This window comes from Coregonus clupeaformis, chromosome 15 (genome assembly GCF_020615455.1).
Source record: "Coregonus clupeaformis isolate EN_2021a chromosome 15, ASM2061545v1, whole genome shotgun sequence".
NCBI classification, from domain to species: Eukaryota; Metazoa; Chordata; class Actinopteri; order Salmoniformes; family Salmonidae; genus Coregonus; species Coregonus clupeaformis.
In genome coordinates this window covers 57389895-57415021 of record NC_059206.1, presented here as the reverse complement: position 1 = coordinate 57415021, position 25127 = coordinate 57389895, and the positions used below count along the sequence as shown (strand labels likewise).

The following is a 25127-nucleotide window of genomic DNA, read 5'->3' as shown; positions in this document are numbered from 1 at the left end:
TCCAGAGCGACTTACAGTTAGTGAGTGCATACATTATTTTTAATACTGGCCCCCCCTTGGGAATCGAACCCACAACCCTGGCGTTGCAAACGCCATGCTCTACCAACTGAGCTACATCCCTGCCGGCCATTCCCTCCCCTACCCTGGACGACGCTGGGCCAATTGTGCGCCGCCCCATGGGTCTCCCGGTCGCGGCCGGCTACGACAGAGCCTGGATTCGAACCAGGATCTCTAGTGGCACAGCTAGCACTGCGATGCAGTGCCTTAGACCACTGCGCCACTCGTTGCAAGCGCCATGTTCTACCAACTGAGCTACAGGGAATACATTTGTATTGTTAACTTACCTATCATCCTCTCCTTGTACTTTCAGCTTCTCGTCGTGGTGACAGTTTGACTGACTTTAGAAATTCACAATTTTCGACCTAGCTAGCTATGTACTTTCTGCTTGTCGGGGTGACTTGTTGACTGCAAAATTCTAGCTACGTCCCTACGTCACACTTACGTTGCTAAATAAAGGTACTCGTGCAAAATATATGCAAAAACTGTGAAGCTAGGTAGCTATCTAAAGCTAAGGGAGTGATTGTCATTACGAATTAGACTAACTATGCTGAAAATAAAGTATTCCACTAACACAGAAGAATGACAGAGATGGAGTTTACAAAAATACTTGGACAAGATGGAAACTACAGTGAGTGTTAATGTTTGATAACAACCTAACTTAGCTAGCTAGCTACCGTTAAGAAGTTATACATTATCTTATAATTTAGAGGTTACATTAGTTTAAGTCAAGTTAATTAGCTGGCAAGCTGACTTGAAGATTTAGCTAGCAAATAGATCATCTTAGCTAGCTACTGTCACCCAGTTAGCCCAGAACACTGAACAGATTGCCGATTGTGGCTTTCTCTGGGACGGACATGCTCACAATCCTAATCTGCCAAATGTATTTTTTTCTGTAGGAGAATTATCAGAACCTTGACAGACCTCGGCTGTAGTAAAGAAAGAAACACTGTGCCACTTCACTGTGCCACAAAATGTGAGTACTCATCTGTTGATATGACACAGTTGTTATAGTGCTGTGCAAAGTTGATGTGATAAAGATATTTATTACGTTTTTATTATATGCATTTTACACATTGTCATTTATGGGATTTGCAAGAGATGCAAAATGAATCAGAGGAGGAGAGACAAGCAGCTGTCTTCACAGTGGCTGAGGTGAGTGTGACCTATATACAGTGGGGAAAAAAAGTATTTAGTCAGCCACCAATTGTGCAAGTTCTCCCACTTAAAAAGATGAGAGAGGCCTGTAATTTTCATCATAGGTACACGTCAACTATGTCAGACAAATTGAGGAAAAAATTTCCAGAAAATCACATTGTAGGATTTTTTATGAATTTATTTGCAAATTATGGTGGAAAATAAGTATTTGGTCACCTACAAACAAGCAAGATTTCTGGCTCTCACAGACCTGTAACTTCTTCTTTAAGAGGCTCCTCTGTCCTCCACTCGTTACCTGTATTAATGGCACCTGTTTGAACTTGTTATCAGTATAAAAGACACCTGTCCACAACCTCAAACAGTCACACTCCAAACTCCACTATGGCCAAGACCAAAGAGCTGTCAAAGGACACCAGAAACAAAATTGTAGACCTGCACCAGGCTGGGAAGACTGAATCTGCAATAGGTAAGCAGCTTGGTTTGAAGAAATCAACTGTGGGAGCAATTATTAGGAAATGGAAGGCATACAAGACCACTGATAATCTCCCTCGATCTGGGGCTCCACGCAAGATCTCACCCCGTGGGGGTCAAAATGATCACAAGACCGGTGAGCAAAAATCCCAGAACCACACGGGGGGACCTAGTGAATGACCTGCAGAGAGCTGGGACCAAAGTAACAAAGCCTACCATCAGTAACACACTACGCCGCCAGGGACTTAAATCCTGCAGTGCCAGACGTGTCCCCCTGCTTAAGCCAGTACATGTCCAGGCCCGTGCTAGAGTGCATTTGGATGATCCAGAAAAGGATTGGGAGAATGTCATATGGTCAGATGAAACCAAAATAGAACTTTTTGGTAAAAACTCAACTCGTCGTGTTTGGAGGACAAAGAATGCTGAGTTGCATCCAAAGAACACCATACCTACTGTGAAGCATGAGGGTGGAAACATCATGCTTTGGGGCTGTTTTTCTGCAAAGGGACCAGGACAACTGATCCGTGTAAAGGAAAGAATGAATGGAGCCATGTATCGTGAGATTTTGAGTGAAAACCTCCTTCCATCAGCAAGGGCATTGAAGATGAAACGTGGCTGGGTCTTTCAGTATGACAATGATCCCAAACACACCGCCCGGGCAACGAAGGAGTGGCTTCGTAAGAAGCATTTCAAGGTCCTGGAATGGCCTAGCCAGTCTCCAGATCTCAACCCCATAGAAAATCTTTGGAGGGAGTTGAAAGTCTGTGTTGCCCAGCGACAGCCCCAAAACATCACTGCTCTAGAGGAGATCTGCATGGAGGAATGGGCCAAAATACCAGCAACAGTGTGTGAAAACCTTGTGAAGACTTACAGAAAACATTTGACCTGTGTCATTGCCAACAAAGGGTATATAACAAATTATTGAGAAACTTTTGTTATTGACCAAATACTTATTTTCCACCATATTTTGCAAATAAATTCATTAAAAATCCTACAATGTGATTTTCTGGATTTTTTTTCCTCATTTTGTCTGTCATAGTTGACGTGTACCTATGATGAAAATTACAGGCCTCTCTCATCTTTTTAAGTGGGAGAACTTGCACAATTGGTGGCTGACTAAATACTTTTTTTCCCCACTGTATATAGCTAGTTCTGGATGCCCCAATTAAGTGATTGTGTTTGTTAAGGTCTCTGATGTGGCCCATTGGTAGATTGGCATTATACATCATTGACTTGTTTTCCAAACAGTTAAATATGTTGGTATTACCACAGGGTCAACTACTATTTATCCCGGTCTCTGTATCTATTTCAATCTCTCTCTCTCTCTTTGTCGGTCTTTATTCATCTCTCTGTTTTTATACCCCCACCCCTTCTCTCTTTCTGCACCCCCATCTCACTCTTTCATGTTTTTCACATGAGCGAGAGCAGAGTAAATCCTTTATATGATAACAGAAGGTCTCTGATGTGGCTCCTTGGTAGATTGGCATTATACATAATTGTAACTTATCCAAAATAGTAAAATATGTTGGTATTACCACAAGATCAACTAGTCTCTCTCTCTCTCTCTCTCTCTCTCTCTCTCTCTCTCTCTCTCTCTCTCTCTCTCTCTCTCTCTCTCTCTCTCTCTCTCTCTCTCTCTCTCTCTCTCTCTCTCTCTCTCTCTCTCTCTCTCTCTCTCTCTCTCTCTCTCTCTCTCTCTCTCTCTCTCTCTCTCTCTCTCCCACATTCAGATTCCTCTGTGTTTAGAGGTTTTGTTAGGCATCCTGTCAGATGGTCTCTTTATGTGAGTTTTCCTGTTTAAGCCTGGGGGTTCGAGGTCAGCGCGCAATCTGACTGCAATGCATATGAAGGCTGCGGTGGTGAGCAGGGGGGAAGGTGGAACGGGAGGGGTTAGCTAGTCTATCATTGTAATTACAGAAAATGGTCTGTGACTGGATCTGTCTGCGTGGCTGGGGTGCACAGAGACAGAGAGTCTCTCTCTCTCTCCCCCTCTTTCTCTCTTGTGTAATGTGTCTGAGTAGCAGAGCCCCTTTACCTCCCTGGGGGGTGATTAGCGTGTGTTTGTTTGTACCTCTGCAGCAGTGGCAGCAACCGTCATAACAGACCACGTTAAACAGCCCTCAGCCGAGCTACACAGACACAAGACACTAATGCACACAGTAAGCTACGGAATATTGATTTGATTTGATTAGTCAACAGATCTTATTTGCTTGTATGACAAGTTCCATCACTACCCCCACAGAACTCTATTTCAGAGCAGAGTTGAGATCTGGTATTTCTATGTTAGGTTAGCAGGCCTGGGGATGGAGGGGGGAGAGGTGAACAGGGGTAGAGGGGTAGAGGTGATGTATGAGGAGAGAGGTGATTGAGCTTGGCTAACAGAGAGGAGGAGACAGACAAGCAAACAAACAACACTGGGGACAGGGAGATGAAACAGAGGCTCACCTGAGGACCCCTCTTCCCTGGTGTGCCTGACTTCCCTGGTGGTCCTGGAGGGCCCTGTAAGGTGGGAGAAAAAAGCACACACACATTCTGTAAAAAAATATAAATAAAACTATAAATACTTTTACCCTGTTCTATATACCCTTATGCTTATTTAAGAGGGTTTTAAACTATATCATTAGGGAATAACTCCCTTTAAGGTCTGGATTACACACACACACTACTGACACAGTGCCCAACAAGTTAAATCTGAATCTGGGTTGAATGGAGATTCATTAAAAAACACCTGTAATGTATCTACATCCCAAACTGGTACAGCTGATAAGAGGCCAGGCGGGTCACGTGTGTATGTGTGTGTACGTGTTGTGTGCATCTGTGTTTAGTGTATGTACAGGGGGCAGGAAACACTAAAAGCACCAGAACATTTCCTGCTTCACTCCCACTGTGTTTAGTTTATCAACCCAAGCCTGTGGTCATTTATTTTATTTTCATCATAAAAGAGGAAAAAGATAAGTGTAAAATAACAGAGGGTGACCACCACACTGCCTGATAACTTGCCAAAAACAGCATAAACCTCTAGCCATGTGTACTGTGTGTTTCTCCCGTTTGGTATCCACTGAACATCACCCATGTCTCCTACAGCTTAACTTTAATTAGGCTATAGACCAACTTGGCTCTAACCTGTGACTCCAGCGATAAAGGGTGGACTTCTGTAAGAGGACATCTCAGTTGGGAGGATTGTCCACTTAATTGTGGACATTGTGCCATTTAATTGTGTTGCAGGCGGCACTCAGGAGTGAAAATAGTCTTGCCTGGGCTCACTTCAAAGATGTCTGTGTTAGATCTCTTACTGGCAGTGCCTTAAAGGGCCCAGTCCTCAGCTTTCACACAGAGGAGTGACTGGAGATGCAGAGTGCTCCAACAGGGCTCCCAATCACTGCTCTATTGTGTGACTGATTGGGGGAAATTGGCCTCTTAAAAAGCAGCAAGTGCCATGAACTCTTAGAAAAAAAGGTTCCAAAAGGGTTCTTTGGCTGTCCCCATAGGAGAACACTATGAATAACTATTTTTGCTTCCAGGTAGAACCCTTAAAGTAAAGTGCGAAAATAGACGGCCCTAGCTAGCAACAAGACAGTACTAGACAACAACAGATTAAGACAAACATTATACTTTTCACTCCAGGAGTCCTCTAGCTATAGATTGAAGCACGTGGAACACAAAAGGGTTCTACCCTGGAACCAAAAGGGTTCTACCTGGAACCAAAAAGGGTTCTTGAAAGGGTTCTCCTATGGGGACAGCCGAAGGACCCTTTCAGGTTCTAGATAGCTTTTTATATAAAAGTGCGGATGACGGCCTATTGTAGAGGCCTGAATGAATGGCATGCTTTTCCGCTCACTATTATGTGTTGTGTCTGTAAGTGTCAATAAGTGTGTGTGTGTGTGTGTGTGTGTGTGTTTGTCTGAGTGTGTGTATGTGCGTAAGTTGGTGTGGGTGTGTTTGTTTATACTGAACCGCTCTGCATGTTGAAATGGTAACAGGCTCACAGTGAGAGCTTTCTCTGGGCCCCCCAGTGTGCTACGTGGCATACAGCGACCCTCCCCACTCATACAGAAAGAAATGATCCCATTGAGGAGTGCACACATAGCTTGGAGAAGACAGGGCAGAGAGGTGGCACATAGTTACGGGGGCACAGGAGGTGTTTATGAGAGAGAGAGAGAGAGAGAGAGAGAGAGAGAGAGAGAGATTCTTTTGAAACTTCTGAGTGTAATGTTTACTGTTAATATTTATTGTTTATTTCACTTTTGTTTACTATCTACTTCACTTGCTTTGGCAATGTTAACACACGTTTCCCATGCCAATAAAGCCCTTAAATTGAATTGAATTGAATTGAGAAAGAGAGAGAGAGAGAGAGAGAGACTTGTCTTTCTTTAATGACACATTCTTATTTCATTAAAACCTCACCTCCCCCATTAAAATAAAATAAAACAAATTACCAATATCCCCTGTACTGAATACTCACCTTGCACCCTACCCCACGATACAAAAACAACACCACACATCACAATAACCCAAACCTCACCACTTCTACAACCGTATATCCAGACCATCTTCCCCAGCTATACAGACAGCCCCCCCAACACACCATATCTCTTGAAACATCTCCACACTTTTTATCATTTTATAGAACTCAAATTCTACCCTAAGGCGCGCAGAGACCATCCCATTAAATAATAGTAAAGGGTCTGTTATCCCCCCACCTTTGACCCTGTTTGTCCTTGTTAGCCAAATAGCCAACTTTGCCTGAGCAAACAGAAAATTCAACACCACACATTTGGCCTTTTCCTTATTTTAATACCTGTACCCCATTATAAACATCCCAACAGTAAACTCCACCCCCAACCTCTCACACAGACATTAAAGGCATTAACCTGGCGCACACAGAAAACACATGAATCACAGTTTCACTCATGACACAGAAAGGACACCCCTGTCCGACTCCCGGTTCGACCCGTGTCAACCAGCTGTTAGTGGCCAGGGCTCCATGTAGAACCCTCCACTGGAGGTCCCCTGACCTCTTTGGCACTGGGAGTTTGTAGAGCCCCCTCCATCTAAAACCTACCATACTCTCCACCCAACATACCCCCTGCCACTGATGTGCCTTCACTCCTGTTAGGCTCCTAATGTTCCTCACCTTAATACAGAGGTTGTATAGGGCTTTACCTCCCACCCCTTCAAACTCCCCCAGGCTCGGAGTGTTAAAATCTAACAAGTCCTCCAGACCCCCTTGCCAGTCCCCAGTCTCTGCCGTCACCTGCAGTGGCGGAAACATTGGTGGCCCCTCCCCATTTGGCCGCTCAAACACCCCCCTTACCGACTCAGACAGTGCCTCCTGGACTTCCTCCAGGAATCTCTCCAGCAGCCTAAGAGATGTTAGTCCTGTTTGTTGTGCTAGGACTTCTGGGGTTTTCCACCTCTCCTCCCCCAGCAGTCGCAGGTCACCCAGCCATAGTAATCCCGCTGCCATCAGTCGCCTCTGCAGGGTGGCCGACTGAACCGATCTCAAAAGGATGGCTGGGTTGTGGAAGATAGGCTCCTCCCACACCCACAGCCCAGGCTCCACACCTCCTTCTCGTGTGGGCCTTAGTAGGTGCCAGGCCCTCAGAACCGCAGAGTAAAAATCAGAGAGACCTGCTGTACTCAGCCCCTCCAGCTTCATGAGGAATAGCTGCCGGTCCAACCCTTATCCGCCAGCTCTCCTCAGCAGCACGCATGCTGGTTCCCACCATCTGACATCAGTATGGTACAGCAGTCTCTGCGCCGCCTTTAGTTGGAATGCAGCCACCCTGCTCTCCATTTCCACCAGGCCCTGTCCTCCTTCATTTACGGACATATACAACACTGCCGCCCTCAGCCAGTAATGGCCCGACCAGAAAAAATCCACCAGCTTGCGTTGAAGGTCTGCGAGCAGACCGGCGGGGGTGTTGAGGACAGCTGGGCATTATGGAAGAGTGGCCAGAAAAAAAGCCATTGCTTAAAGAAAAAAATAAGCAAACACGTTTGGTGTTCGCCAAAAGGCATGTGGGAGACTCCCCAAACATATGGAAGAAGGTAAAATTGAGCTTTTTGGCCATCAAGGAAAACGCTATGTCTGGCGCAAACACAACACCTCTCATCACCCCGAGAACACCATCCCCACAGTGAAGCATGGTGGTGGCAGCATCATGCTGTGGGGATGTGTTTCATCGGCAGGGACTGGGAAACTGGTCAGAATTGAAGGAATGATGGATGGCGCTAAATACAGGGAAATTCTTGAGGGAAATCTGTTTCAGTCTTCCAGAGATTTGAGACTGGGATGGCGGTTCACCTTCCAGCAGGACAATGACCCTAAGCATACTGCTAAAGCAACACTCGAGTGATTTAAGGGGAAACATTTAAATGTCTTGGAATGGCCTAGTCAAAGCCCAGACCTCAATCCAGTTGAAAATCTGTGGTATGACTTAACGATTGCTGTACACCAGTGGAACCCATCCAACTTGAAGGAGCTGGAGTAGTTTTGCCTTGAATAATGGGCAAAAATCCCAGTATTTGTCTCATTTCTTGTTTGTTTCAAGTGGTAGGCATGTTGTGTAAATCAAATGATACAAACACCACAAAAATAATTTTTAATTCCAGGTTGTAAGGACACAAAATAGGAAGAATGCCAAGGGTTGTGAATATATATATATATATATATATATATATATATATATATATATATATATATATATATATCAGTGGGGAAAAAAGTATTTAGTCAGCCACCAATTGTGCAAGTTCTTCCACTTAAAAAGATGAGAGAGGCTTGTAATTTTCATTATAGGTACACGTCAACTATGACAGACAAAATGAGATTTTTTTTCTCCAGAAAATCACATTGTAGGATTTTTTATGAATTTATTTGCAAATTATGGTGGAAAATAAGTATTTGGTCAATAACAAAAGTTTCTCAATACTTTGTTATATACCCTTTGTTGGCAATGACACAGGTCAAACGTTTTCTGTAAGTCTTCACAAGGTTTTCACACACTGTTGCTGGTATTTTGGCCCATTCCTCTATGCAGATCTCCTCTAGAGCAGTGATGTTTTGGGGCTGTCGCTGGGCAACACAGACTTTCAACTCCCCTCCAAATATTTTCTATGGGGTTGAGATCTGGAGACTGGCTAGGCCACTCCAGGACCTTGAAATGCTTCTTACGAAGCCACTCCTTCGTTGCCCGGGCGGTGTGTTTGGGATCATTGTCATGCTGAAAGACCCAGCCACGTTTAATCTTCAATGCCCTTGCTGATGGAAGGAGGTTTTCACTCAAAATCTCACGATACATGGCCCCATTCATTCTTTCCTTTACACGGATCAGTCATCCTGGTCCCTTTGCAGAAAAACAGCCCCAAAGCATGATGTTTCCACCCCCATGCTTCACAGTAGGTATGGTGTTCTTTGGATGCAATTCAGCATTCTTTGTCCTCCAAACACGAAGAGTTGAGTTTTTACCAAAAAGTTATATTTTGGTGTCATCTGACCATATGACATTCTCCCAATCCTCTTCTGGATCATCCAAATGCACTCTAGCAAACTTCAGACGGGCCTGGACATGTACTGGCTTGAGCAGGGGGACACGTCTAGCACTGCAGGATTTGAGTCCCTGGCGGCGTAGTTTGTTACTGATGGTAGGCTTTGTTACTTTGGTCCCAGCTCTCTGCAGGTCATTCACTAGGTCCCCCCGTGTGGTTATGGGATTTTTGCTCACCGTTCTTGTGATCATTTAGATCTTGCGTGGAGCCCCAGATCGAGGGAGATTATCAGTGGTCTTGTATGTCTTCCATTTCCTAATAATTGCTCCCACAGTTGATTTCTTCAAACCAAGCTGCTTACCTATTGCAGATTCAGTCTTCCCAGCCTGGTGCAGGTCTACAATTTTGTTTCTGGTGTCCTTTGACAGCTCTTTGGTCTTGGCCATAGTGGAGTTTGGAGTGTGACTGTTTGAGGTTGTGGACAGGTGTCTTTTATAATGATAACAAGTTCAAACAGGTGCCATTAATACAGGTAACGAGTGGAGGACAGAGGAGCCTCTTAAAGAAGAAGTTACAGGTCTGTGAGAGCCAGAAATCTTGCTTGTTTGTAGGTGACAAAATACTTATTTTCCACCATAATTTGCAAATAAATTCATAAAAAATCCTACAATGTGATTTTCTGGAAAAAAAATTCTCAATTTGTCTGTCATAGTTGACGTGTACCTATGATGAAAATTACAGGCCTCTCTCATCTTTTTAAGTGGGAGAACTTGCACAATTGGTGGCTGACTAAATATTTTTTTTCCCCACTGTATGTCGCAGATGCAGCTAACAAAAACATATGGAAATGTCTGCTCTACCAAAATTACAACCAAATAATTGCAGCATTACCGCAAAAATGGAAGAGGAAAGTGGAAGGGGGAAAAATTAAGGAACTTGTCTGTCGGCCCTGCATTAAAGAACATAATTGGTTAAAGAAAATTGTAATAAATAAAAAAGTATACCAGTTTCATTTAAGGACCAAATGATTGACAGCCGTCCCATATAGATTGCAAAATAGTTGGGAAGAGATTTTTGACGTACAGATTCCATGGCATAGTGTTTATGAACTGATACAAAAAACGACGCCAGATCCAAAACTTAGAATTTTTCAATTTAAATTATTATATGAAATTCTTGCTACCAATAGAATGTTATTTATATGTGGGGTGAACAAGTATTTGATACACTGCCGATTTTGCAGGTTTTCCTATTTACAAAGCATGTAGAGGTCTGTAATTTTTATCATAGGTTCACTTCAACCGTGAGAGACGGAATCTAAAACAAAAATCCAGAAAATCAAATTGTATGATTTTTAAGTAATTAATTTGCTTTTTATTGCATGACATAAGTATTTGATCACCTACCAACCAGTAAGAATTCCGGCTGACAGACCTGTTAGTTTTTCTTTAAGAAGCCCTCCTGTTCTCCACTCATTACCTGTATTAACTGCACCTGTTTGAACTCGTTACCTGTATAAAATGCACCTGTCCACACACTCAATCAAACAGACTCCAACCTCTCCACAATGGCCAAGACCAGAGAGCTGTGTAAGGACATCAGGGATAAAATTGTAGACCTGCACAAGGCTGGGATGGGCTACAGGACAATAGGCAAGCAGCTTGGTGAGAAGGCAACAACTGTTGGCGCAATTATTAGAAAATGAAAGAAGTTCAAGATGACGGTCAATCATCCTCGGTCTGGGGCTCCATGCAAGATCTCACCTCGTGGGGCATCAATGATCATGAGGAAGGTGAGGGATCAGCCCAGAACTACATGGCAGGACCTGGTCAAATACCTGAAGAGAGCTGGGACCACAGTCTCAAAGAAAACCATTAGTAACACACTACGCCGTCATGAATTAAAATCCTGCAGCGCACGCAAGGTCCCCCTGCTCAAGCCAGCGCATGTTCAGGCCCGTCTGAAGTTTGCCAATGACCATCTGGATGATCCAGAGGAGGAATGGGAGAAGGTCATGTGGTCTGATGAGACAAAAATAGAGCTTTTTGGTCTAAACTCCACTCGCCGTGTTTGGAGGAAGAAGAAGAATGAGTACAACCCCAAGAACACCATACCAACCGTGAAGCATGGAGGTGGAAACATCATTCTTTGGGGATGCTTTTCTGCAAAGGGGACAGGACAACTGCACCGTATTGAGGGGAGGATGGATGGGGCCATGTATCGCGAGATCTTGGCCAACAACCTCCTTCCCTCAGTAAGAGCATTGAAGATGGGTCGTGGCTGGGTCTTCCAGCATGACAACGACCCAAAACACACAGCCAGGGCAACTAAGGAGAGGCTCCGTAAGAAGCATCTCAAGGTCCTGGAGTGGCCTAGCCAGTCTCCAGACCTGAACCCAATAGAAAATCTTTGGAGGGATGGAGGAGTGGGCCAAAATCCCTGCTGCAGTGTGTGCAATCCTGGTCAAGACCTACAGGAAACGTATGATCTCTGTATTTGCAAACAAAGGTTTCTGTACCAAATATTAAGTTCTGCTTCTCTGATGTATCAACAGGTCTGTCAGCCGGAATTCTTACTGGTTGGTAGGTGATCAAATACTTATGTCATGCAATAAAATGCAAATTAATTACTTAAAAATCATACAAAGTGATTTTCTGGATTTTTGTTTTAGATTCCGTCTCTCACAGTTGAAGTGTACCTATGATAAAAATTACAGACCTCTACATACTTTGTAAGTAGGAAAACCTGCAAAATCGGCAGTGTATCAAATACTTGTTCTCCCCACTTTATATATATACATATATATACATATAGATATATTTGTATAATGTGTTGTTTATTTATGTTGTATTATACAGGGCGCATTTGAAAAATAAATCTAGGTCTCTGTCTTTCCTGTTCAAATAAAAGGTTAAATAAAATGTTCTACAAAACTCTCCCTGTGTCTGGTGGAAAGCACACTAAACCAGGTTATCCTCTAGGATTTTGCCTGTGTTTAGCTCTATTCCGTTTATTTTTTTGTTCTGAAAAACTCCCCAGTCCTGAATGATTACCAGCATACCCATAACACGATGCAGCCACCACTATTCTTGAAAATATGGAGACTGGTACTCTGTAGTGTGTTATATTGGATTTGCCCCAAACATAATACTTTGTATTCAGGACAAAAACTTAATTTGCAGTATTTTTTTGATTTTTTTGTTAGGAGGTAGACCAGCATTAATATTGCAGATAGATTGCAACTTCCATCAATGTAATTGTCTGAATCACTTCCAATCCACCATATGTTTTTTTTTTATCTCACAAATATATATATATATGTACATACATATAAATACATGTACATACATATATACACACATATCCTTTTAAAAAATATATTTCCCTTTATTACTTTCCAACCACACCACCCCTTCCCTAATTGGAGTAAACTAGTGAACAACAATGCTTAGGCCTCTACTTCCAGCTTATACATACTACAGTGGGGAAAAAAAGTATTTAGTCAGCCACCAATTATGCAAGTTCTCCCACTTAAAAAGATGAGAGAGGCCTGTAATTTTCATCATAGGTACACGTCAACTATGACAGACAAAATGAGAAAAAAAAATCCAGAAAATCACATTGTAGGATTTTTTATGAATTTATTTGCAAATTATGGTGGAAAATAAGTATTTGGTCAATAACAAAAGTTTCTCAATACTTTGTTATATACCCTTTGTTGGCAATGACAGAGGTCAAACGTTTTCTGTAAGTCTTCACAAAGTTTTCACACACTGTTGCTGGTATTTTGGCCAATTCCTCCATGCAGATCTCCTCTAGAGCAGTGATGTTTTGGGACTGTTGCTGGGCAACACGGACTTTCAACTCCCTCCAAAGATTTTCTATGGGGTTGAGATCTGGAGACTGGCTAGGCCACTCCAGGACCTTGAAATGCTTCTTACGAAGCCACTCCTTCGTTGCCCGGGCGGTGTGTTTGGGATCATTGTCATGCTGAAAGACCCAGCCACGTTTCATCTTCAATGCCCTTGCTGATGGAAGGAGGTTTTCACTCAAAATCTCACAATACATGGCCCCATTCATTCTTTCCTTTACACGGATCAGTCGTCCTGGTCCCTTTGCAGAAAAACAGCCCCAAAGCATGATGTTTCCACCCCCATGCTTCACAGTAGGTATGGTGTTATTTGGCTGCAACTCAGCATTCTTTGTCCTCCAAACACGATGAGTTGAGTTTTTACCAAAAAGTTATATTTTGGTTTCATCTGACCATATGACATTCTCCCAAGCCTCTTCTGGATCATCCAAATGCACTCTAGCAAACTTCAGATGGGCCTGGACATGTACTGGTTTAAGCAGGGGGACACGTCTGGCACTGCAGGATTTGAGTCCCTGGCGGCGTAGTGTGTTACTGATGGTAGGCTTTCTTACTTTGTTCCCAGCTCTCTGCAGGTCATTCACTAGGTCCCCCCGTGTGGTTCTGGGATTTTTGCTCACCGTTCTTGTGATCATTTTGACCCCACGGGGTGAGATCTTGCGTGGAGCCCCAGATCGAGGGAGATTATCAGTGGTCTTGTATGTCTTCCATTTCCTAATAATTGCTCCCACAGTTGATTTCTTCAAACCAAGCTGCTTACCTATTGCAGATTCAGTCTTCCCAGCCTGGTGCAGGTCTACAATTTTGTTTCTGGTGTCCTTTGACAGCTCTTTGGTCTTGGCCATAGTGGAGTTTGGAGTGTGACTGTTTGAGGTTGTGGACAGGTGTCTTTTATACTGATAACAAGTTCAAACAGGTGCCATTAATACAGGTAACGAGTGGAGGACAGAGGAGCCTCTTAAAGAAGAAGTTACAGGTCTGTGAGAGCCAGAAATCTTGCTTGTTTGTAGGTGACCAAATACTTATTTTCCACCATAATTTGCAAATAAATCCATTAAAAATCCTACAATGTGATTTTCTGGATTTTTCTTTCTCAATTTGTCTGTCATAGTTGACGTGTACTTATGATGAAAATTACAGGCCTCTCTCATCTTTTTAAGTGGGAGAACTTGCACAATTGGTGGCTGACTAAATACTTTTTTTCCCCACTGTATATACATTTTATGGACACAGTCAATTTTACAATAATTCTATTTTGTTTGTTTTTACTCCTGAACTTCCTCTACCCTAAACCTCATTTTCGTGATGTCCATCCGGTTTGCTTCTATATGCCATATCTTTCTAACTGTGCTCTTTAACAAAAGCTCTCAACCTATAACCTATATACTTATTACGGACACAGTATGCTTTACATTATTTATTTTGTTGTTATTAGTTGTTGTTAGTTGTTATTAGTCCCATCCTTCAACTCCATTCAACATCACCCATCTATCTCTTAACACCATACATATTGGATTTTTATTTGCCATGTATTTTTCAACTGTACTGTGATGTTTTACAAAAGTTCTGAACCCTTCTATTCTTATTGTTTCTACAGATTGTGTAAATTGAAAATAAACATTTTTGCTAAAAGTATTAATATATTATTGATCGATTGCCTATGACTTTTCAGATCACCCAGTATTGCTATCTGCAGGGTTAGCTCCAGGTAAATATTGCAATCCTTTAGCCATTCCTGGACCTGTGTCCAAAAACAAGCTACACATGGACAGTACCAAAACAAACCTTTTATCCCTGATGTCCTTACACAACTCTCTGGTCTTGGCCATTGTGGAGAGGTTGGAGTCTGTTTGATTGAGTGTGTGGACAGGTGCATTTTATACAGGTAACGAGTTCAAACAGGTGCAGTTAATACAGGTAATGAGTGGAGAACAGGAGGGCTTCTTAAAGAAAAACTAACAGGTCTGTCAGCCGGAATTCTTACTGGTTGGTAGGTGATCAAATACTTATGTCATGCAATAAAATGCAAATTAATTACTTAAAAATCATACAATTTGATTTTCTGGATTTTTTAGATTCCGTCTCTCACGGTTGAAGTGTAGCTATGATAAAAATTATAGACCTCTACATGCTTTGTAAGTAGGAAAACCTGCAAAATCGGCAGTGTATCAAATACTTGTTCTCCCCACATATAAATAACATTCTATTGGTAGCAAGAATTTCATATAATAATTTGAAAAATTCTAAGTTTTGGATCTGGCGTCGTTTTGTGTATCAGTTCATAAACACTATGCCATGGAATCTGTACGTCAAAAATCTCTTCCCAACTATTTTGCAATCTATATGGGACGGCTGTCAATCATTTGGTCCTTAAATGAAACTGGTATACTTTTTTATTTATTACAATTTTCTTTAACCAATTATGTTCTTTAATGCAGGGCCGACAGACAAGTTCCTTAATTTTTCCCCCTTCCACTTTCCTCTTCCATTTTTGCGGTAATGCTGCAATTATTTGGTTGTAATTTTGGTAGAGCAGACATTTCCATATGTTTTTGTTAGCTGCATGTGCGACATAACTCCACCAGTCCTACCGATGATATCATTTACAAAGATTATACCTTTTTTAAACATTTTTTCAAAAAAAACTTTTTTTTATCAGTTAGTATATTTGAGTTTAACCACAATATTTGTTGCATTATTTGTTCTGTCGTTTCTGGAGGATTAAATTGAAATTGCAATCAACTTTCTATGGCTTGTTTTAGAAATATTGATATTTGGAAGATTATTTCCTTTTCAAATAACTGAAAGTGAGAGGTTGTAATCTGAATAAAGGGACAAAGGCCATTCTTGAACATTGAGTGAGACAATCTTACTAATTTGCTAGAGAACCAGTTCGGATTTAAGTATAACTTTTGTATGACTGAAGCTTTTAGTGATAGGTCTAATGCTTTAATATTTAATAATTTCTGTCCTCCGAATTCATATTCATTATATAAATAGGCCTGTTTAATTTTGTCTGGCTTGCCGTTCCAAATAAAATGGAATATTTTTTTCTCATATAATTAAAAAAAAACTGTTTGCTAGATGTAGGCAAGACCATAAGCAAACAGGTAAACTGGGATAATACTAAAGAGTTAATCAGGGTGATTTTTCGACAAATTGACAGGTATTTTCCTTTCCATGGTAGCAAGATCTTATCTATTTTTGCTAACTTTCTATTAAAATTTATTTTCAGTATTACTTTAGTGCCTGGTTGCAAACAGGTAGCATTGTTTTGGAATACTTTATTATGTACAGGCTTAATTATTTTCACTCTGTCAATTAGGTTAGTATTGTGGAGTAACTTCAATGTTGTTGATCCATCCTCTTATTACAGCCATGAAACTCTGCAACTGTTTCAAAGTCTCCATTGGCCTCATGGTGAAATCCCTGAGCAGTTTCCTTCTTCTCCGGCAACTGAGTTAGGAAGGACGCGTGTATCTTTGTATTGACTGGGTGTATTGATACACCATCCAAAGTGTAATTAATAACTTCACCATGTTCAAAGGGATATTCAATGTCTGCTCTTTTTTCATCCATCTACCAATAGATGCCCTTCTTTACGAGGCACTGGAAAACCTTGCTAGTCTTTGTGGTTGAATCTGTGTTCGAAATTCACTTCTTGACTGAGGGACCTTACAGATAATTATATGTGTGGGATACAGAGATGTGGTAGTTATTCGAAAATCATATTAAACACTATTATTGCACCCAGAGTCCATGCAACCTATTATGTGACTTGTTAAGCACATTTTTACTCCTGAACTTATTTAGGCTTGCCATAACAAAGGGGTTGAATAGTTAATAATATATATTATTATTATTATAATTATAATTATAATTATAATTATTCTTTTTAAGTATATTTAATCCATTTTAAATTCAGGCTGTAACACAACAAAATGTGAAAAAGGTCAAGGGGTGTGAATACTTTCTGAAGGAACTGTATAGGATGAGCCATGACTAGAATACATTATATATACTGAACAAAAATATAAATGCAACATGCAACAATTTCAACGATTTTACTGAGTTAAAGTTCATATAAGGAAAGCAGTCAATTGAAATAAATAAATTAGGCCCTAAACTATGGATTTCACATGACTGGGCAGGGGCGCAACCAAAGGGTATACTCCTCAGTTTCATCAGCTGTCCGGGTGGCTGGTCTCAGATGATCCCGCATGTGAAGAAGCTGGATGTGGAAGTCATGGGCTGGAGTGATTACACGTGGGCTGCGGTTGTGAGGCCGGTTGGACGTTCTGGCAAATTTTCTAAAATGACGTTGGGGGAGGCTTATGGTAGAGAAATTAACATTAGATTCTCTGGCAACAGCTCTGGTGGACATTTCTGCAGGCAGCATACCAATTGCATGCTTCCTCAAAAGCTGAGACATCTGTGGCATTGTGTTGTGTGACAAAACTGCACATTTTAAAGTGACCTTTTATTGTCCCCAGCGCAAGGTGCACCTGTGTAATGATCATGCTGTTTAATGAGCTTCTTGATATGCCACACCTGTCTGCTGGATGGATTATCTTGGCAAAGGCCAAATGCTCACTAACAGGGATGTAAACAAATTTGTGCACAACATTTTAGAGAAATAAGCTTTTTGTGCATATGGATCATTTTTGGGATATTTTATTTCAGCTCATGAAACATGGGACCAAAATGTTACATGTTGCGTTCATATTTTTGTTCAGTATACATATAAAGTGGGTAAGACAGTATGTACCTGATGAAGACAGCTTTGCTGTCGAAACGTTGGTTATAAAATTATTGCATCTGAGCTCCTAGAGTGTGCAGCTCTCCATTACTCCATTATTTTCAAGTGTTCTACTCCACTAGCCAGCACCTCGCCTAAACAGGTGTGCATTTATTTCGCCTTCAGATAAAACAATATGTAAACATTATTAAAGTAACCAGTGTTCAATGACTATGTACATAGGGCAGCAGCCTCTAAGGTGCAGGGTAAAGTATCGGATGGTAGCCAGCTAGTGACAGTGTCTAAGGCTAGTGATGACTGTTTAACAGTCTGATGGCCTGGAGATAGAAGCTGTTTTTCAGTCTCTCGGTCCCAGCTTTGATGCACCTGTACTGTCTCCACCTTCTAGATGGTAGTGGGATGAACAGGCCATGGCTTGGGTTGCTGAGGTCTTTGATGACTTTCTTGGCCTTCCTGTTACATCGGGTGCTGTAGATGTCCTGGATGGCAGGAGAGCCCTGCAGTTGCAGGCGGTGCAGTTGCCGTAACCAGGCGGTGATACAGCCCGACAGAATGCTCTCGATAGTGCATCTGTAGAAGTTTGTGAGGGTTTTAGGGTTCAAGACACATTTCTTCAGCTTCCTGAGGTTGAAGGGGCACTGTTGCGTCCTCAGTGATGTGTATGCCAAGGAACTTGAAGCTTTTGACCCTGTCAACGTGTAATGACAGAGAGCTCAGGTCTAGCCATCAGCACACATGTCAATTAACCAGCCCTGCAGAGAGCACTCTGCAAATGTGGCCCCTCAAATTACAGAGCCACTTCAATGGCTGGAGTACAGTGTGACACGTAGCACACCCACAGTCACATCAAAACAATGTCTGAAAGAGCCCACACAGCAACAATACAGGGGCAAAGAGAGAAAAAATTAAAATAACTGAAGAGAGGGGATTGATTCATCTAGCATATTTATTTTCTGAATGTAAAAATAGCTAATTTACCTTCTCAAATGTATTAAGTATTTCCTCAGTTAGAGGATCTATAAGTAGGACCTGGTGTTTCCCCTGGTATTGTCACTGGAGATTCCCTCCTCAGCTATCTGAGCCATTCCAGTGGAATTCTAGAGGTGTGTCATCCATGTGTCATCCATGGAAACACTGAAATGGATCCTGGTGCTGTCGCTAGTTGTGGAAAAGCCTTTGACTAGCCTGCCTGCCTGCAGTGGGAAACTGAATGGTGAAGTGTTTAATGCTTGACCTGACCTTTGGTAAGTACAGCGGCACGTCCCTAAATCGCCCTATGTAACAGAGGATTCTGGTGCAGAGATGGAAAGGCGTCAGCGCTAGCATGCTGGCCCCAGGCTTGGGGGCGCAGGGGGGTTAGAGGAGATTTTTTGGGGTTAGGGATTTCTAACCTGCATGTGGAGAATGAGGAAGTGGCACATTATTTTGCAAAGACATGAGGGGCAGAAGACTGTGTCTACATCAAATCCCTTCTGGTATCCCTTCTGGTATAAACACGGAAGCAGTGGACCTGCTGCTACTTTGCTGCTACTGCTATTCTACTTGCTATTCTACTTGCAAGCAACTTTTTTTGTGCTTTTATTTCGACATCTGCTACACACAATTATATCTCTGTCCAGTTTTGAGGAGCGTCTGTGCGAGGAGGTGAGACGATATGATAACCTCTACAATCCTTTGATGCAGTTGTATTTGGACAAGAACACAAAAGATAACAGCTGGAGGGATATCACAAAATGTCAGCACCAATAGCGATATGAAAGAAAAATGGAGAAAGATTCAGAACCGGTATGTTCGCAATTTGAAAAATGTGAAAGAGACGAGGGTTGCTCTGTGTGTCCCACCGATTGTCCGACAAATGGGTTGGCTTCGTATTTATGTAAAACATCGTCGGACAGACACCCATTTAGTGCCTTCGGAAAGTTTTCAGAACCCTTGACTTTTTCCACATTTTGTTACGTTACAGCTTATTCTAAAATGGAATAAATAAATTCCCGAAACTAACTGCAACTCTTTGTTAAGTGTTGCAGTTATTTCAGTTGCCGTAGTAGCTGACGTATATAGTGTTGAGTCATCTGCATACATAGACACACTGGCTTTACTCAAAGCCAGTGGCATGTCGTTAGTAAAGATGGAATAAAGCAAGGGGCCTAGACAGCTGCCCTGGGGAATTACTGATTCTACCTGGATTAAGTTTGAGAGGCTTCTATTAAAGAACACCCTCCGTGTTCTGTTAGACAAGTAACTCTTTATCCACATTATAGCAGGGGGTGTAAAGCCATAACACATACGTTTTTCCAGCAGCAGACTATGATTGATAACGTCAACAGAAGTTACACCCATTGAGCTGCAATAATCACGTAGCCAGTTGTGAAGAGCAAGAATCCTGCTAAAGCGTTCAATGCCACGATTCAGAGAGGGCACAGGGCCAGATATGATGGGTTTTTTGTTAGTGTCTGGCAGAGAGTCAATCAGCTCTTTAAAATCCAGTTTCAACTGTTCAGAGCTGCCCTTCATAATGTCATTAAAACCCACATGGACCGCTATAGAATAAATTTCCATGTCCTGACGTAGTACATTCGGGAGCAGCTTAGTAATGTAATTTACTCGAGCTCCGGGATAGGACATCGTTTTTGCACCAGGAACGGTCACATTTCTTACCATGGAGCTGCTCAAAATCACAGCTGGCGAGAAGGACGAGTAAATCCGCCCACTCCCACACTTCACATGATGCAGGCCTGTGACAGATGGAGAAGCCCCACTCGATCTAGAGCAGGGACTGAAGATTGCCGACGTCGACTTCGAAATTGTAGTAGTAGGCACTGCGGCCGCAGACACCCCCACCGACGAAGGTGCAGGAAGATCAGGCTCCAGGACGGCGAAACTACAGAGGAAGAGAACGTATGTGTTTTCCAAACCACACTCCAACATTTACTGTAGGGTGATGGCAGCATCCTGGAAAGACACTCTACCAGCTGGTGTGAGGAAGTATTCCTTGAAGTTGTTGGGCACGTCTAAATTGCTGGCCAGGTCGCAGTTGTAAATGAGAACTTGTTCTCAACTGGCTTACCTGGTTAAATAAAGGTGAAATAAAAAATTTGTATAAAAAAATATAGCAACTCTGGTTGCCCTGTCTGCCAACATGTTCCTTGGGTCCAGGAAGCTGGTGTCCTCTTGTACCACCTGCCTTCACTCTCCTGAACGCAGGTCCCCAATGGGTGTGGAGTGGTCAACAAACGTGGGGTGGGTGTACCGTGTTGATGACTCTGTGTTGTCAGTGTCTGTGATGCAAAGGTTGTTGTGGAGGTCCACGCAGGCCTTCACAATGGTCTCAGCTTTCTCTAGGGCAACCTCAAGGGCTCGTCCCAGGATCCTCCATCTTGCAGCAAGGAATCCAAAGCAGTTCTCTAAAATTATTCTGGCTCTTGAGTGGCGGTAGTTGTAGATCTTCTTGGCATCATCAAGGCCAGAAGAACCCTTGAATAAAATAAGCATTTCCATTAGTATTGAACAGGAACATGAAGGCTATCAAATGTGTACTGTAACAACTGTGTAGCCTATGCTTTGGACATAGGCCCCCAACCTCTTATTGGGATGCCAGATCACTTTTATGTGAGACATATAATTACTTCTATATTGGTATAATAATCACATGCATTTAGTGTGTCTTACCTGGATATGGTCGCATCAGGTTTACCCTAAGAGGGAATAACTTCTCTCCCACGAAGACAAAACTCTCTGCCGATCAACAAAATCCTCCTTCAGGACATGCCAGATAGCTTGGCACACTTCCGTGACGAAGGCACAAACTGTCGAGATTCCTAGCTTATAACTTGCAGCGATACAAAAAACAAAGAGTCACAGCCAGCCTTTCTGCAGCATGTAAGGGCAAGCTGTGAGTTCTCTTGTGTGAGATGTGAGGGGCAAGTCGTCAAATCTGGCAATCTACATTCGAAAGTATTAAAAATGTATTTCCTCGTCAATGATTTGCATAGGTTGGACAAGAGACATGTATTATTAAAATGTAATCGCTAGCTACAGTAAAAGATTGCCTCGAACCCTTTTGCATTTCACTTCAAACAAGGACACTGACATGCTTTGTACTCTGTATGTACCAATAGATATACATTTGATGTTCTTGTGTTTTGAAAAGCAGAAGAGGACAGTAAAGACAAATGCTCTGAGAAAAAGGAGAGAAATTTGAACAAAGCAACTTTGTGAACCCTGTCCACAATGTTCTCTCTCTCTCTCTCTCTCTCTCTCTCTCTCTCTCTCTCTCTCTCTCTCTTCTCTTCAGTCATCCTCCTTTCTCCCCCCACCTCTACTTTCCAATGTAGTAATCTGGTCATATATACACTGAAGGATTCTCTGATCACAGACCCAGCCCTCATGTCCTCCTCCCCCTCTCCATTGAAAAGGGGGGAACTCTCTCTACTTGGGCTGGCAGAGCTTTGATGAGGCTGTCCCCCCCCCCTATTCCCTCAGCGGAACCGTCACTGAGCCTCGATGATTGTTCCCAGTGAGGCTGGTTGGAGGGGTAGAGGTCTGTAATCAGACTGGAATAGAGTCTGGGAGAGGGGTAGTAGGATGAGGGAGAGGGGGCTCACATATGCTCCACTTTCACCACTCCAGTGAGTTAAATAACTCAACCTGCCACACACCTCCACCTCGCACATAAACACTCACGCACACACATATGTACACTGCTTTCTTGCACTAATTACAATCTCTTATGCACCCCCCCGCATACACACAAAACTATTGAGTAGAATTTGATCCCATCCATACACATTCCACCCCCTGACACCCACCCCAACCCAACCAACACACAAATACGTTGACAGTATGCATAACATTAAGACTTGACACAGTCGGTAGAAATAGGGGTATTAAGAGGCTCTTACCACAAGGCCTGGTTCACCCTTTAGCCCTTGGGGTCCTGGCAATAGTAGAGAAAAATGGGTCGGTTCCACATCGTACGTCTGCAACCAGCCCGTGGTGGGGAGGGTAAAGGGGGCATAGGTGGGTTTGGTGGGCCGTTGGGTGACAAGTGCATTGGTGGCTTTGGATATCTTTGGATTGGCAGGTGCATTGGTGGCTTTGAATTGGCGAGTGGCTGTGACTTTATGCTGGGCTGTTGTCTTTTTGGCTGCTGTAGGCTGCGGTTTCTGTGGTGGTTTCTTTGGCCCGGGGCTGACTGCCCCATGGGCTAGAAGGGCAGAGTCTGGCTTCTTCTTGGTAGGCTTAGCGGCTGCAGTGACAGAGGGTTTCTTCTTTGCCTCAAGCCCCTCTGTGGTCTTCTTGGGGCTGCTGCCGCTGCGAGGGGTGGGCTTGGCAAGGATGGGCTTGGCATAGATGGGCTTGTCAGGGGTGGGCTTGACAGGGGTGGGCTTGAAATTGTCAGGCTTAACAGGGGTGGGCTTGACATTGGTGGGCTTGAAATGGGTGGGCTTGGGGGATTTCTGAGTGATGGTGGAGGTTTTGGGGGAGGAGGGAGGGGCGACTCCATTCCTGAGTGGTGCTGTAACGGTCTCTGTCTGATCCTTGGTCGGGAAGGCTAGCCCAGGCCGTGTCGTGAGCAGCATCACAGTACCGGGCAGGGGAGTGGTCCTATGGGTGGGCTTTAGCAGGATGGCCGGCAGCACATACCTAACAGCGGAGGCAGCTGCAGTGGCGCTCCTTGCCAGGTTCATGCCCATGGGCTTCCTGCTCAGCTCGGAGGGAGCTGGGGGGGTAAGCGGAGCCAGGCTGGCCGTGATGTTGGGGTCTCGGGTTAAGAGGGGCAGGAGGTGCGCTATGTTTGGCCTGTAGGTGTCAGCCTCCCTGCACTGTTTCTTAATGTACCTGCAGTAGTTGTGAGCTGCCTGGGAGGAGGGGATCAGGTCAAACTGGCAAATGGCACCCTCGAACTGCACCGAGCCCTGGCCCATCTTCCCGAGCAGGAAGGAACTCTCAGGGTCCAGGCCTTCTCTGTCTGCCGAAGTCAAGTCTGCGTGAACGCTCTGCTTTCCGCAGGCAGAGTACAGAGTCACCCTCCGCCCACGGATGTCCAGAGCCAGGTGGTGCCACTGGCCATCGTGGAGGTCGTAGTGGAATGGGACGGCGTTCTTGGGCCCTGTGTGGAGGACCAGCTGCCCTGGGGACAGCTGCAGGCCCAACAGGAGCCGGCCGCGGCCGGAGAGCACGTTGAAGAGGAAGGCGTTGTTGACACGGTGGGAACGCACACTCAAGAGAAGCGCCAGGTCGGGCCAGTAGGGCAGTGGTATGACTGAGCGGGCAGGGGCCTCCACACGCGCCTGCTGGGTGAGGAAGACCCCCGATCGGAACGGAATGATCCCCGGACGGATGGAACGTGACGGTTTCTCTCCCTTGAGCCCCAGCCTTTGGAGGATGTCCACATCTGCAAGAGAGCAGGACAGGGGTATGATCAGAGTGGCCACACAAACACACACAAACACACACACACACTGCATAGGTTGGGGCTGCTGACCAATTATGCTATTTTGTGTGTTTTTTTGCACTGATCTTAACGGTTTTTGTACACAATGTTTCCGCCATCGTTTCCTATGACCGAAAAGAGCTTCTGGACATCAGAACAGCAAACACTAACCCTGATTTGGATGAATAATTCTACTTCAATGCTCACACGAGATCAGGCCCTAATCCAAGACACTCGGTTGAGGAAAAGACAGCGATATAGAGGCCGAATTGGGGGCACCCTGATTAAACCACATCGGCGTGTAAATAAAACACCTCTACCCTCTGTTCTATTGGCAAATGTACAATCACTGGAGAACAAACTAGACGAGCTCCGTTCGAGAATATCCTATCAACGGGGCCTGAAGGACCGTAATATCCTATGCTTCACGGGGTAGTGGCTGTACGAGGACATGGTTAATATAAATCTAGCTGGTTTTTCTGTGCATCGACAGGACAGAACGTCAGCGTCTCGTCAACTAAAGGGCGGGAGTGTGTCTCTTTGTGAACAACAGCTGGTGCGCGATCTCTAATATTAAAGAAATCTTGAGGTTCTGTTCGCCTGAGTTAGAATACCTCATGATAAGCTCTAGACCATAATATTTACCAAGAGACTTTTCATCTACATTTTTCGTTGCTGTCTATTTACCACCACATACCAATGCTGGTACTAAGACTGCACTCAACAAACTATATAGGGCTATAAGCAAACAAGAAAATGCTCATCCAGAGGCAGCGCTCTTAGCGGCCAGTGATTTTAATGCAGGAAAACTGAAATCTGTTTTACCTCATTTTTACATGTTCAACTAGAGGGAAAAAAAGTATAGATCACCTTTACTCCACACA

The 25127-nt window shown here is 43.5% G+C and overlaps 1 protein-coding gene across 2 annotated transcripts in view; it reads right to left on the bottom strand.

The window, feature by feature from the left end:
* LOC121582745 (collagen alpha-1(XXVII) chain A-like) overlaps window positions 1-25127 on the bottom strand; it is a 388342-nt gene that overhangs the window by 326194 nt on the left and 37021 nt on the right. For both annotated transcript variants that reach the window (XM_041898821.2, XM_041898822.2), the window contains exons 3-4: window positions 22709-24204; window positions 4132-4185 (exon numbers count right to left, since the gene is read on the bottom strand). In XM_041898821.2, the coding sequence (XP_041754755.1) occupies window positions 4132-4185; window positions 22709-24204 (1550 nt within the window). The remainder of the gene's footprint in view (window positions 1-4131; window positions 4186-22708; window positions 24205-25127) is intronic.